This window comes from Sinocyclocheilus grahami, unplaced genomic scaffold (genome assembly GCF_001515645.1).
Source record: "Sinocyclocheilus grahami isolate Dianchi unplaced genomic scaffold, SAMN03320097.WGS_v1.1 scaffold817.1, whole genome shotgun sequence".
Lineage (NCBI taxonomy): Eukaryota > Metazoa > Chordata > Actinopteri > Cypriniformes > Cyprinidae > Sinocyclocheilus > Sinocyclocheilus grahami.
In genome coordinates, this window is record NW_015505996.1 from 801,275 (window position 1) to 817,825 (window position 16,551).

Consider the following 16,551-nt stretch of genomic DNA (forward strand, 5'->3'; position numbering starts at 1 on the left):
CTAATACGTGATTTAGCCAGATTCTCTCATTTGAGAGAGAGTGAGGATATGCTCATCTGCAGGGTGGAGACACACACAAACACACACACACACACATGTTCGCGAACATTGTTGTGGGCCGTTATCAGCATGTCCTTGAGCGGAGCATATAAAGTGAGGTGTGTTTCCCGCGTTCTGTCCCATCCAACAGCTGCTCTTTACAAGCAACAAACAGACTCGCGTACCAGAACAGAACAGAGTTTCACTTTGGAATAACTGACTCACAATTGCACATTACAGTTTTACTGCTGAGTCACATGAGGTGGACTGCCAAATAAAAAGTAAAAGTGAGATTTTGAAATTGAAATATATAAATATGTCTATCAAATGATTTGTTATTTTTATTCATCCTTATTATTTAGCATTTGCTTTCAAATGAAAACAAGCGTAGATATAAAATATTTTCATAAAAAATGTAAAATTATATATTTTTACATGAATGGCTAATTCCAGTTAAATGATATATATAATGTAATTATATATCATGAAAAGTAAATATATAATTTTCTATATATAAATATAATATGAATATGAATATATTAAATATGATCTATAATCTTTATAATATTTAATGAAAATTAAATATACAGTATATACATTAAATATATATATGATGTATGTATAAACACAATGTTTATAAAGTTAATTTTATTTTTAATTGAAATCATGACTTTTTAAAAAAATTAATTTTCTTATGCTTATGCTAACTAGGGCATTTATTTGATCAGAAATACAGTAACAACAGAAATACTGCAATATATATTTGACTGATTTCAATTTGAATATATTTTAAAATGTCATTTATTCCTGGCATGGCAAAGCTGAATTTTAATTACATTTTAAAATACATTAAAAAAAAAGAAAAAGAAAAACAGTTCATTTAAATTGCAATAATATTTCACAATATTTTTTTATTATGTTTTTCATTCAATGAACGCAGCCTTAGCATAAGAGACATTAAAAACATTCACAAATATGTAATAATTAATAACATCAGCATGCATAAATATTTATCAAATAAAGATGCTTTCTAAATGGAGTACAGCATGTCACTGTAAGAACCAAATGATTGTACCATGTGATGATCCTCATGGGAATCATTGCTCCTGGTAATTGCTTTTCAAGGCTGTATAATGGCCAAAGAAATATTTCACGAGACCAGGTGCACATGATGTTGCTGTAAAACATCCTAAACACTCCAGACAGCATTCCAAAAGACTGAAAACAGTTCTCTATATGAGAACTTTTGGTCACTGGCAGTCCTGTAATGATAGTGTGGCTGAAGTCACGACTCAGCTGGGATACCCTTTGCATCCTCCTTTGATGATCCGAAATGAGTTCCAGGTGTTGTCGTCCCACTCGCCGCATCTGTTTAGTTGTGGTTGCCAATGGCAATGCTGGCACGTGCTCTGAAGGCTAGACATAGGGATGAAAGAGGAAAGAGAATGATGCAGGGAAAACATAAATGAATGGATGAACAGAAGCCCCTATAATGCATGAAAAGATGTCTGAAACATAAGTAATGATTAGAATTTTTAGCTCCTAAAATGGGACCTAAACTTCTCTCTCTCTCTCTCTATATATAGGCCTATATATTGTTTTTCAAACAATGGAAAAGTATGTGAACATAATGAAAACCTAATGAGTTTCCGAAAAGAAAAAACAGGGTCTTCTAAATCAAATCCAATAGTAAAGTCCAAAATTCCCAAAACATTAGCTATTGTTTTTCCAAAAATGCACTTTTGCACAGAAGTGAGTTCTAAGAATTTGGAGGAAACAAATTGATTTGATGAATTTTTTTTTACTGTAATCATACAGGTTCTTTCCATAAGTAGTACTTTTTAAGATGTCATTATTTGAACAAATGCAATAAATGATTCTTCTAATGTATTCTTCTAGTCATAAATAATTTATTTTGACTGTAACTAAATAGTTTTTTTTGCAAGAGAGAGAGAAAGAAAGAAAACAAAATAAAATCCTTTAACATACTCAAAATACTTCAACTGAAATACCTGCATAACATGGTCTACTTATTAAAAATGTTGAAAATGAAGCAGACTAATCACACTGAGGAAGGTCTCTGGAGACGGCAGAACTGAAAAACAACGGAACAAGTGCTGGGGAGGGCGGCCATGTGTGCTCAGCTGTTTGTTTTGCAGCAACAATTGCTTTTCCCAGCTTCATTTCAGAAACCACAAATCGTTCTCTAGGCTTTGGACAATCTGTTCTTCCAAGACTGTTTTCACAACATGAAGTGAATGTCAATCGTCAGATCTTGCAATTACATTTTATCCAACATATGATGATCGAGTCACACAGACTAAGAAAAAATGACAGTTTCTTGAGTTGCAAATTTGCACTTCAAGTCGATATCAAACAGGCTAAACTAAAGATGTGTTAGTGAAAACACTTCCTTTTTTACAGTACCGTTTCTAATCCAGTGTTGAAATGAGCACATCAAACCCGTTTATGGCACATGCAGAATCAGTTTCACGGCCAAAGTTTGTAAAACACACTAATCCTATGAATACTGCATTGCTGAAGGAAATGAAACAGATGACAAGAAAAGGCATGAACTGCAGTAAACTCATTATTTTGCATGTATTATTCACTTTGCTGCTTCATTGGTACTCTCATGCCATCCTCTATTCTAAACACATCTCAGATATTTTAATGTCCATGAAGAAAACGTTCATTATTAGGAACATCGTGTGACCTTGAATTACATACAATACACCGTATGTACAGTGGCCAGAAAACGTATTTGCACCCTTAAAATGTCTGATTGTCAGTGCATTAGGTAATAAAATATCACACCAAGTGTGTAAGTATATAAAAAATTTGTTTGGCTTCAACTGATAAAAAATGGTGTTGGGGAAGCTAGGCTCTCCTTTCTCAGGTGGGGAGCTCCTTCCTTCACCCCTGCCCGGAGTTATGGAAACTGTGGGTGTGGCCCACAGCTCATAGCTTCCGGTCTCTCAACTGAGGTTGTTGAGACCATGCTCCAGTCCAGAGCTCCCTCCACAAGGAAACTGTACTCCTTGAAGTGGAAAGGAGGTTATCTTTGGCCTATGAGTCCTCTGACCTCCCTTCATCTTTTGGGGTCAGAGAGCTCTCTACTAGAAGTGTGGCAGCCTCCAAGTCCTTTCTCTCTGGAGTGTCTATGCACAACATCTGTAACGCTGGTCCCCCCCACTTATATTTGTCAGGTTTGACAAGCTCGACATGGGTGCGACGCATGGCTCCTCTGTTCTCTCGTCCTAGCTGTGTAGTGTTCCACACTAGGCAGGGATATGTAAGCATGGCAGAGTGGGTATTCTCATTCCCAAAACATTCTGACTCAGCACGAGTTCCTTAAGGGGAACGTCTCTAGATTACGTATGTAACCATGGTTCCCAGAAGGAACGAGATGCTGCGTCACGTTGCCATACTTCCTGCATCCCTGCAATTGTTTCCTTCACTAATCAGAAGCTAAGGCTGTCTCCACCGCATGTGCTTTTAAGCTTCCTGGTTGCTACGTCATCCCGCCCATGATGTCTTGCCATTCCATTGGACTGATTTCACACATGCTTCAGAGCATGGTCACGCAGAGGTGTTCCCAAAGCGTTCAGACACAGCATCTCGTTCCCTCGGGGAACCATGGTTATATACATAACCTAGAGATGATCGAACGGATTCTTTTTTTATCAATTGATCTCAGTGGAGAAATTCAGGATATATTGCTGCACTATCATAAAATATAAAAAAGGGGGTATGTTTGGGTGTGTCTCGGCATTTACAAGGCACTTTAACCGCTCAAGTGCTCTTGTTTATCTGACTTGAGTTGATCTGGGAGTTAAAAGTGGCTCCCTGGAATCCGTCGCCAAGGAAATAAGCAGCTGGAAACACACCAGGACCACTGGGAACATTCTCCAGCTTAAATCTCATAAAGATTTGATACGTCTCTCTGCTGTTGAGCTTAATTATTTTTTATTGAAATTCATGAATGCTCAGGATTTATTTCAAGGCCTGTACTGTTGAATAATTAAATGTATTCTTTTCTAATCCTCTAAACGTGAACAACAGAGCGCAGCTCATCATATCAATGACTTTTATCCTTTGCTTTAAGACATAGCGAGTTTGTTTCTGTTCTTGATGTTTCAGAACAAGTTGTGATGAACCTATACTGTGATTATGCACACATTCATTTGTATTAATACACATGATAGTCATATTCAATGTATTGTCAAATAAACTAATTTTAAACTTATTTTAGTTTACCTAACTTCCAAGAAAACATTTTTTTTCGTTTAGTTTAACTTAACTAAAAATAAAACTGAAATGAAAATTAAACTAAAATAAAACACTAATATATATATATATATATATAAGACAAAATCATAACAAAATAGCTCAAACATTAGCATAAACAAACATAAAAAAATTTACTATTCAAACTATTAATAAAAAACTATAATAGTTTCTCAATGATACTAAAATAACACTTGGCTGTGTTCAAAAGTGAAAATAAATAGATTCATAAAATGAATTTTAGTTTTTGATAATGCATTCACACTGTAAACAGCTAATTAAATAGTTACATTTCTGCTTTGTTGATGTCATCTGTTTTTTTTTTTAAACTTTCATTGTACAACTTCTATAACATTAAACATATGCCCCTCAAAACGTGTACTTTTAGTACAAACAAATCAAATAAAAGGCCTCAATTCCATATTTTATTTTCAAAATCAAAATTTAACTGAATATTCCTAATTAAAAGATTCAAATGTACAAACAAAAGCCTTCACAGCATCATTTGTGTTTGTCATTGAAACACTGCACACACAGCATCCTATAGGCCTTCAGGGTGATACATATAACATCAGAATGCACACAAATGACAGTAACAACATGCATCTATGTGTCACTTGGCAGACAACACACTCTAAGAGTGATTCTCACTGTGCTCATCTGTCAACTGCAGCTTTCTAAACATTTCGATAAAGCTAATAAAAAAATATATATTTTGTGTCGTCCCACACCTGGCTGAGAAATTTCTATTTCGGTCAAACACAAACACACACTAAAACATTTATTGTGATAATGTAGTATAGTATATGTAGTATTGCTAGTATTCATGTAGAACCACTCTTATGCATTAATTGACCCAATCAGGCGGTTTAAACACACAGACCAGTGATCTTTTAAATTGCTTTATAAAAAAAAATATATGCACATTTGCAAGATCAGAAAAAATTAAAATTAAAATTTGATTAATAGAATATAGAGAACATCAAGTGAAAAGCCAGATTAAATTTTTCATCAAATAATGCAGCCTTGCTGTCATTCACCTCAGGGCTGGTCAAATGACCAGGAGTTTGTTAGTACAGCAGTCTGCTGTAGGTGGGCCGGTCTGGTTCTGATATTGATAATTAGGGGCAATAACACAGCAGTCAGTGCAGTTTGACTGTAGGAGGCTTTGCCTACAACCAGCCCTGCCATTCAAAGCCAGAGGAGGAGGCACAGCCACAGGTCTGAGGGAGAACCAGGGTGGAAAAACACACACACTCACACACTAAAATCCACTTTCATAAGGTCCGACATTTTTTTCAAAAAAGCTTTTTGCGATAATCCATGGCAAATGCGATATTAAAGGAGTAATGTTAAAATTACACAGGTTTCATTTAATAAAAGCAACCTGATACATGAGAAATGGCTCATGATATCTTCAAGTTGTTACCTGCATCGTGTTTTGATCAGATTTAGCTTTCCAGAAATAGCTCGCTCACAGGAAATGGAAAAGGTATTCTTGACTCCCATTATGGAAAGCCAAAGCAAATGAAAGCTTATCCCAAACCTCCGACCTGTATATTTTAACAGTCCATTGGTTAAATGCACATATTAGCTCACAACATCTGGGTCTTTTAGGCCGGTAAGTGTTTGCTTTTATGTGGGTGTTCATTCATGCTTTTACCGAACAGAACAAGTGAGAGCCGGATTGCCATTATGTGTTCTGACGTTTTTGCACGTCAATGAAAAAACAGATGATGCAAGCTAATTTGCTGGTTTTGCAAAACTGCCTGCAACAGAAAACAGCAAACCAACCCGCAATAGTGCTTCTGATCTAGGCTTTCATGATCATACAGACTATGATCTAATCTTCTTTCTGTTAAGAGAAACAACAACAATAACAAGCAAACAAACATGAATAAATTGCTTAAAGGAAAATAATTTTCCACAACAAACAAGATTATAAAATACTGTCTTATCTATGATGTCCTTTTGATGGGTGAATCTCACAAAAAAAAGAAAGAAAGAAAACTTAAAGGCAAAATTAAGAAATCATTATCAACATGTTATTTTTATGAAAAAAATGTGCACATTTCTCCTCACAAATTACTGTAATGCATCTGGAGGTTTTACTTTCAATTGTTTTTGTAGGCAAGTTCTCATTCCCATTGATGATTCTCATTACTGTAATACAGTATCACAGTAAAGCTTGCATTAAAATTACTGTAATTGTAATTATATTCAGCATAAAATGCATACAATAAACACTAAGATGTATAAATACCATATTTTTAAACAACATGTAATTTTCCTTAATTTGATTAGAATTATTATTTGTCCTAGTAATGAGAATAGAGGCTGTTCAACCAGTTCTCTTAACAATTTTATAAGGTGCCTATTTTGTATAAATTCGTACGAAAATGTATGATTTTCAGAACAAAAAAAAGGCCATACCAATACATAACTGTCACGGGGGTGTAAGCAGATTGTACGAAAATGAACAAATGAGATTGTACGAATTGCTGACCAAACGGATTTGGTACGGATTGTACCAAATTGACTGAATGTAAAATAGCTATGAATTGCCATGAGATTGTGTTGGCCGTTCACACAGAATGCGCTGGTTTACAAAGACCTTAGTCAGGGAGGGTAGCGCCATATTTATTTCTTGATGGGAAAAAACAAGGCTGTGAGCGATATAAGTACAGTGTGTTTAATGGATTGTACTGTTGTTAACAACATCCCAATTGTTCAAAAAAATTCAGTGGACAAAAACTTTATAAAATGGTTTTGAAAGTTGAAATTTCTGATCTAAGACCTTTATTGAATGCATGCCATTATAATGACAGCAAGTGTCCCAATTCAGAGGCTGCATCCTTCGAAGGCTGCATTCATTGAAGACCCAATGCATCACAGTGGTGCAACGAAGGCTGTCCCAGTTCGCAGGCTCCTTCAAATGTGTTCTTCGTTTCACGGGCCATGAAGGACACGGATCATTCACAGCTATCCCAAGATTCACTGTGTGCGGTGATGATATGAGAAAAAATGCTGGATTACCCTTTTAAGTGTAAAGGTCATTGCACACCGAGTCGGAAAATTTCACCCAAAATTTTCACACGTTAAAAAATAAATACGACCTCACATTATGTCAATCACGTTTACACACTGCCTCCGAAATATTCGTCCGCCATAAAAAATAATTCGGATCGGGTTAGATTTTTTCCATTTTTTGCATCCGTAGCAAGCATTTTGAGAGGTGTTTTGACAGTTCAGAGCCACCGTACAAGCGAACGCTAAAATCCAGAATGGCGATTGTCAAATTCATCCACTTCGTCTCGCAGCACAAAGCACTGTATATAGATCCTTGCACTCAGGGTTCAAAGAAATTGGTGGTCTTCTTTTTAATATGTGGCTCTAGTATCGCTAGCAAAAGCATCAAACTGAGCCACTGACATCCTGAAGTAAACTTTGAATCGCCCGTGTAATCCCGCTGCTCCTTAATAAGGAGGGGGAACTCTCCTTCCTCTCTGTATCTCAGGATGGACCCAATATTTCTTTTCTTTTTTTAAGAAGTGAGAGGACAACAAAATCATCCTCACTGCTTGAAGACTCCATTTAGTGCCGTTTTGCGAATTTTTTCGCAACGGATCAATTAATACGCATCGGACTCAGTGTGCAAGGTTTCTGTGCGTGACGAATTTGTAGGATTTCGAATACGAAAAACGCATACGAAAATTTCGGACTCAGTGTGCAGAGACCTTAAGTATTGGGTTTCAACTTAATCAAATATTTAATATTACAAAAACTTTTTAAATTGATTTAAATGTTGACATATCTTACTAAGTGTACGTTTAAACAACAGCAACTATTTTATTTTCCTTGCGTTTTCCGCATACAGACAACAACGTTATCAAAACTATCCCCATTCACACGGATCTGCGAAAACCACTTAAAACGCTGTATTATGCGAGTCAGACCAGTAGTTGGCGATGTCACGTATAGAAACACTAGGCAAACACGTAATACGCATGTGCATGATATCACTGTTTTCACAAATTCACGTTTTTGTAGTTTACACGGGAGAAGATATCGGTATACCGTTTTCAAAAACGTGCACTTTGAAACTTGTTTTCAAAACCCCGGTTTTCAGATCCCCAAAACGCAGCTGTCCTGTTAATGACAAAAAGAGAATTATAAAAGGTATTTTTATAGTTGAAAATGGTGTCGTGTAAACACCACCATAAGATGCAATTTTGTAGGGGTAACACATCACAGCCCGGTGTTTATTCCCGTTAAATTTAATATGTCTTATAAAAAAAAAAAGAAGAAAGAAAAATGCGTTAGACAAGTGTTCAACCGTTGAGCTTGAATCTCACACCGAAGCGCCTGAGAGCTGTGTACGACAGATAAATCTTGACAAGCATTTAAATGTGTAATTATATAGAATACACTAATGGCGTGTCTCGAGACCTCGCTTTTTTTTCCCATTCCACCACTTTGTGTTTGCGTTTTTAAAGGGTAATATGATGCGATTTCAATTTGTCCTTTCTCTTTGGAGCGTTACAAGCTCTTGGTGCATAAAGAAGATCTGTAAAGTTGCAAAGACTGAAGTCTCAAATCCAAAGAGATATTCTTTATAAAAGTTAAGAGTCAGCCACACCTACCTAAAACCGCTCGTTCTAACACGCCCCCACATATCTACCTCACTATCTGGGAAGATTTGCATAACGCTGCCGTTCACGCAAAGAAAGAAGGCGTAACTTTTATTTTCGCTGTAGTATTGTTGCCGCCTCCGCCATGTCGTGAAGGCGCGGTGTGCTTCGTTGTGAAAGCGAAACTACTTTGTTTGGCCTTCCAAAAGAGGACGATATCGCTTCGTCATGCCTGGAGCTGATCCGTGCTGGTCGCTGAGGAAATACTACAACTTCGTGCTGTCGATCGCCGGATCGGCTTTCACCGTGGACGAAGCGGAGTCCAGCCCGGGGTCGGACCATCACAATATGGTATGGGACAAAACATTTCCATCCCACGCTTAAGGAATTCGGCCAATCACAACGCACTAGATAGCTGGCCAATCACAGCAAACCTCGCTTTTCAGACCGATGAGCTTTGTAAAAAATCGACGCCTTTCAGAAAGGCGGGGCATAGAGGAGAAACAATACTGTACAGTACGTGGAAAATAATGTTTTTTTAACCTTAAACCGCATAAACACATTTCATTACACCAAATACACAAAATAATGTTCTTTTTAGCAGCATCATATGACCCCTTTAAATGCAAAAACGCGTTCTCTGTGTTGCGGTAATAATAAGACTCAGCTTAATTGAGTCAAACAAGCAAACATCCTATATATGCGTCAGTTGGTGTCGATAAAACAGTAGATGAGTGAGCAGATATTGCCCCCGACATTATACTATATCAACCGTAAATATAAAACGACCGCGTAATCAGCAACAGCTTTGATGCATAAAAACATCACCCTAAAGCAGCAGGCAGATAACGTAAATGGAAAGTGGCTCAGCACCCTCATGCACGTCCTCAAATGATTTCACAAGCATGTCATCATCCCGTAACTCTCTTTAGATCCCTCGGCCGTGCCTCAATGCTCTCTGGGACTCCTGAGAGGAGCAGCCCGTTCGCATAATGGCTAAGCGAAAGCCCAAAGCCATAACGGCCGTCACTGACGGAGACTGCATCTTGAGAGTCTAATGTTACCTTTTGACAGCAATTTGCCGATATCTGCTTTTTAAAGAGGCTCTGGGGATCCGCGGAGACGCCAGGCACCTTCACACTAACGCGCACTCAAGCACGGTGTCTAATCTCGGAGAGCGCGCTCTCTTTCAACCATTCAACCGCCATCGTCAGATAAACTAATTCAAATCAAACTCCCTCTTGGGTTTTTGTTTTTTAAGCTCATTCTGTTCTGGAGAAGAAGAGTAAGACCTTCTGCTACAGCTGAGGGGTTACCACATCAACACGAACGCAATATTTCACAACAAAAAACACAAAAGTGCAAATAGCATTTTTAAAGGATTTAACAGGTAGGCCAAAATTAATGCTCAGTTGGTACATTTATTGACATTCTAATGTATTTACCTTATTTTAAAATAATAAACCCGGTAAAACTAAATCGGCAGGACGTGTGGCCCACTGTGATGCATTGGGTCTTCAATGAATGCAGCCTTCGAAGGATGCAGCCTCTGAATTGGGACACTTGCTGTCATTATAATGGCATGCATTCAATAAAGGTCTTAGATCAGAAATTTCAACTTTCAAATTGATTACAAATACATCTGACTTTTTTTTTTCCCAATTTTGATTTCACATTGACTTCAAGATCTTCAAGGACTCGTGATAAGAAGATGATCTTCTCATCTATATATCATAATATTTATTGTGAGGATATGAAAGGCATAGATGATCATAAAACAATGTTTTGATGTCAGAGAGCCACTGACAACAGTATCCCACTTCATATTGGCTGACGGTTTGATTCATAGTTGAGAATTGCACAAAAAAGGAACAAATATATGCGAATAAACAGAATAAACACAAATGTACTTCGACTGTGGTAACAAACCACACACATACATTAATACATGCATACATTGTCGATATAAAAAAAAGCCAAAAAAAAATTCTGAGATGTCAGCCCGCAAGATGTGACTTAATGATAGATGAAGACTTAGTCTTGATTGTTTGTGATAATTGTACTTGTGAATTATTGATGAAACACAAGTTGATGAAGTTCCTCAACCTCCAAAAGAGGTTGTCAACATTGGTACCATTTATGCACAAGGCAGTGATTCATACCAGATGCTGAGTAAAACACAATGGAGACCGGCTCAGAGGCTAAGCCTTATGGGTACTGGCGTTCCTGAGGCGTGCTCGAGTCAGGAGTGCTTGCGGAAAGTGAAAATGTCTCGTGTCTTGGAGCCCCTCTTGCCCTCGTTGGGCTGGTTGGGGCTGGGTAAAGGTGGGCTCTCGGGAGTGGCGGTGCCTCCATAGGGGCAGCTCTGAGAGTCGGGATGCTCTCCGGAACATTCTATGGCCGGGATGTATCGGCTATCCCACATTCCTGGCCCGCACAGTTTACACAGGTCGTGTAAGCTGCAGGGAATTCTGGGAAGAAGGCGGAACTGGTAGAGCAGGCTACGTGCCTAGGATTAGAGACAATAAGGGAGACAAGACAGAGAAAGAAAGATGTACTGAGAATTAAAAAAAATAACAACAGGCAAAATGCTGAAAAAATATGATATTATATTGTAATTCCTATTTAGCTTTTTCAATATTTTACAAAAAATGTTCTGTAGCTATACCAGTAGAGAATAGCAATGGGTCATGGGTTTGATTCCCAGGAAATGCATGAACTCACAAAATATGTACATTGTAAATATGTAAATATGTAAATTTTTATACAAAGTTGCTTTGTATAAAAGTGTCTGCAAAATGCATGAATGTAAATGTAAATAAATAAATGGTGTAAAATAACTAAATAATAAAAAGGGCAAATTAAATAAAAATTGCTAAATAGATAAATAGTGCAAAATAAATAAAATAAATAAAAAGTGCAATAAATTTAAAATAAATAAATAATGTAAATACAATAAATCAAAATAAATTATAAACAGTGAATTTTTTTTTATAAATTATAAAACAGTGCAAAATACAGCAATAAATAAATATTCAATCTACATATCAAGAGATAACTAAGGTAACTTATTCAGTAATAATTGAGTATCTTGCTAAAATGTAATTGATCGTAATTTACAATTACCATATTACTTTCCACATTACTAATATTATTGCCATATTTCTTTCTTTCCTCTGTGGAACACAAAAGGATATATATTTTTTTTTAAGTTTTTGAACCTTTTTGTAGTTTCACACTGACAGTTTGCATTAACTTTATATTATTATTAGCCATTTTTTTTATTCAGGAAAGAAACCTCACAGAGATGATTACAATGATACAAATATGAAATATAAAATACAAATATGGAAGATCAATCGATAAACGCATGAATAAAACGAATGATTAAACAAATACATAAATATTAAACACTGAAATCCTGAAAACAGTAGCCAGAATATTTTTCAAAAATTAATTTTTTTGTGTTCCACTAAAGAAGATATTTGGCCAAACAATTTGTTTATTTAACATATTATCAGTTGCTCAACCCAATGTTTGTTGGCATTAGGACTATAATGTCCGGATGACCACAACAGGGTGCGATTGCTTATATCATAATCTCTACGGTACAATTTTGATTTTGAGAAATATTTCTCCAGAGATGACAGCATGTTTGGCATACTAACTTTTGTTGCTGTTAGAAAAAAATGTTTTGTATGCAGCGTTAGAGAGATGCATCACTTCTGCATGACACAAAGACACAGCATACATAACCATGAGGAGGAGCTCTGTCAGCATGTGTGTGTGTGTGTGTGTGTGCGCTCATACCTTCCTCAGCACCAGCTCTCCATTCATGTGCATGGAGAGGTTACTAAAGTGCAGCAGCATTTGATCTGTAGCGAGCTGCTGCTCTGTGACATCCTCGCCGTACAGCACGATGATAGCGACACACAGGAACAGGTGGAAGTAGTCCGTCTGTCACAGAACATACACATCCACACACAGAAAACATATCACTCCATTCCTGCACCAAACATTGAGCCAAAAGAAATGACAGACTGTATAAGCTAGACCAATCGCAAAGGCCAGGTGCATACAGAGCCAATTAAAAAGCAGTAAATGCTGATATGCAAATGAGGGGGCAACGAGGAGACAAACCACTTTGCTCCCCAAAATCACCTCGTTATTACCATGCCAATGTATGCAAATGGATTCTGTGGAAACCTGATAATTAGCATCTCATCTTCATTAGACACTCTGCAGATCCTTAAAGTGATACAGGCACCCATTCGTTTATCTAAAGGGGAAGAATTTGCATTTATCCAGCGAAAGGGAATTTAAGGAACAACTTGGTCTTGGTTTCCATGGCTTCAAAGATTTCTACATCATACATCAGTTTGAACTTGGACCCAAAATCTCCTTGCATTTTTATAGTAAGAACCATAAATAAGTCAAAAAGAATAAGGAAGTCAAAAAGAGAAATACATTTCGGCAGTCATATACAGTTAGTCTCCGTTTCTTGTAAAAGGAAAAACCAACAAAAAAAACTACACAACATTTAACATATGAAGAATATATTTCAAGAATATCTGTACTTTTGTATGCAAATTTTAATGTAAGAGTACATTTTAATGAATCAGTGAGTGAACATATATATATATACACACATACAGTGGAGATCAAAATTAGAGAACAACATACAAGGGCAGTTTCTTAAAGCATGTTTCATAAATTAATTGTTTTCTGAAGCACAGTATAAAAAACTTGAATGAGATATTTAATCCGTTAATCAGAACCTCCTTCAGCAACATGCAGTTCTAGTTTGAACTTGGACCCAAAATCTCCTTGCATTTTTATAGTAAGAACCATAAATAAGTCAAAAAGAATAAGGAAGTCAAAAAGAGAAATACATTTCGGCAGTCATATACAGTTAGTCTCCGTTTCTTGTAAAAGGAAAAACCAACAAAAAAAAACTACACAACATTTAACATATGAAGAATATATTTCAAGAATATCTGTACTTTTGTATGCAAATTTTAATGTAAGAGTACATTTTAATGAATCAGTGAGTGAACATATATATATATACATGTATCCATTGTTTTCTGAAGCACAGTATAAAAAACTTGAATGAGATATTTAATCCGTTAATCAGAACCTCCTTCAGCAACATGCAGTTCCTTCCCTGCAAGCATCCCCTTTCCACAGAATAAAGGTTTTTGTTGAAATGCCTTGGTTATTTTGTCAAATATGTTAGTGTTCTGGATCATCCATTTAAGTTTAATGTTTGCAGTGATTATAATTCTGATACCTAGTCATGTAGCTTCCTTTAAAATATAGTTACCATAATAACATTCTAAGTCAGTTAAATTCAGGTAGTTGCCTTATTTAAGTAGAACTTCACACTACAGTCTTGTAGCACCGTTCATCTTGTGATCATCTGTAGAAAGTATTGTCTGTAAGTTTTTATGATTAATTCGTATTTAATTTGCTGAATTTGTTGTTTATAAAGCTATGAAAGAACTATATCCGATAAATAACAGTAAATTGAGACATTATTGTATTCTTAGAGATAACTATAGCTACACTATAATTCTTTTATATTCATGCTTTCTGTAGTTGCTTTCAATATACACAGTCAACGTGGTTTAGAATAAAGCGGTCACAAGTCTACGTGTTGGAAAGAGTTTATCTATCTGTCTAACTTCGGGAAGAGAGACACCAAAGTGAGGGCAGAATAGTTTGTGTAACAGTGGTATAGCCACAGCTAATATTCCTTCAAATTTTGAGTGGTGAAGATTAACAATATTTCAGAAAAAAAATTAGTATTTATAGTTTGTTCGATAATTTTGATCTCCACTGTATAAGAAACACTAAAACTGGTAACCTGAATATTTGTCAAAAATGCACTTTTTGTGTTCCACTGAAGGGAAACTTAAAAATAATTATCCTCAAGGTAACGTTAAAGGGGTCATAGGATGCCCATTTTCTACAAGTTGATATGATTCATTGGGGTCTTAATGAAAAGTCTGTAACATAGTTTGGTTAAAATTTCTCAATGGTAGTGTAAAAATCTAATTTTTTTACCCTGTCAAAAACAGCTCTTTTCAGATCAAGCCGTTTTTGTAGCATTTTCCTTTAAATGTTAATGAGCTCTGCTGACTCCGCCCCTCTCTTCCGAGAGACTGTTTACTTTAGCCACATTCATCGCGAAATTTGCTAATTAGCACATTGTTAGGAAAGGCGATTTGCAAAGATTCATTACAAAACATTATACTTCTGTAGATGAGGCTGGATCATGAATGATTCGCACGAACATAGATCAGGGGCGCATTCCCTTCAGAAACACTGTAATCCACTGTGAGTTCAGCGGCTCAGATGTCGAGAGTAAATGACGACTGCTATGTTCATTATTACATCCAACAACAGAACACCTCAATCGCTGAGGAGTCATTCTTGTCTACATCTGCTCCTGCGGTGAAACAATGGTGGACTGATGACAGCTCACTCAGGGCAGAGCTAAGGTAAGACACCAGTCCAGTCTGTGCTGAAACGCTACTGTCAATCAAACTATCATGGGAGGGGCCTGTCTGTGTGACGTCGCACATACAGGCATCTGAGATCGGCTCGATTTGAGAAAGGGGAAAACATTTAACCAGATTAAAAAAAAAACACTGGGTGGATTTTTATCATTATAGGGTGGTTGTGTACACACACTGCCAACACACATTTCAGTTCAAACTACTTGTAAAAGTGCATGTAGCATCCTATGACCCCTTTAAGAAGAATAAGTTGAAATCACATGCCATTATTTTGCAGCAAAAGTGTTTATGAATAAAGCTGTCATTGATTTGCATTATTATTTATACTATAGCTACTACTGCAAATAAAAAACCCAATAACTTTTTTGTAAAGAAAACTATTTTTAAAAAACATTTATTTTAATATATTTTATTCAATATATTATTAAATATATTTAATATATAGAAAATATGTCATACCTCATGTAATAAATAAAAAACACACTGCTAAAAATAAAACTGCTAAAAGTATTTTTTTTGTGGTGGGCCAGTGAGAACATTTACGAGGCATGTAAAAATAGCCTAACCTACAAAAACAAATCATTACCGCCAAGTCCTGTCAGTTATTAGATATCCAGATATCAGGATCAATTTCAATTGTACAAAACATGTCAAGAAATATCTGTTTCAAATATCAGGTACAAGGCCTTTTATGGCAACAACATTAGTATATGGGCATCTTAACTAATACCGGAGTCATACATGGTTAATAAATACCTCATGCAGAATCTCCAGATTTAACCTGATATCAAGTGCATTTCCAGATTATGTTTAGACATAATAAAGCCCAACAACAGCTGTTTGTGTTGTACCTGATAATGTGCCCAGCAGGCCTCCCACATGCGCAGGGCTTCAGCATCAGGGAACTCGCGCTTGAAACACAGAAGAACCCAACGGTGGCAAAACAGCAACTGAAGGCCGTCCTCACCCAGCCGGGTTAGATGCTGGTGGAAGCGAGGCAGCATCAGCCGCAAGAGCTCCCTCAGGTACATCTGGACACACATGTACATATAACTATAGCAAATAAC

General features: G+C 36.4%; 1 protein-coding gene across 1 annotated transcript in view; it reads right to left on the reverse strand.

Annotated features, from left to right (window-relative positions):
- Positions 1-11,056: 11,056 nt before the first annotated feature.
- Positions 11,057-16,551, reverse strand: part of LOC107562324 (TBC1 domain family member 16-like) — a 29,877-nt gene continuing 24,382 nt past the window's right edge. Inside the window, exons 9-11 of the mRNA XM_016246957.1 lie at positions 16,336-16,515; positions 12,771-12,917; positions 11,057-11,469 (exon numbers count right to left, since the gene is read on the reverse strand). Of these exons, the coding sequence (XP_016102443.1) occupies positions 11,203-11,469; positions 12,771-12,917; positions 16,336-16,515 (594 nt within the window). The 3' untranslated portion in view covers positions 11,057-11,202. The remainder of the gene's footprint in view (positions 11,470-12,770; positions 12,918-16,335; positions 16,516-16,551) is intronic.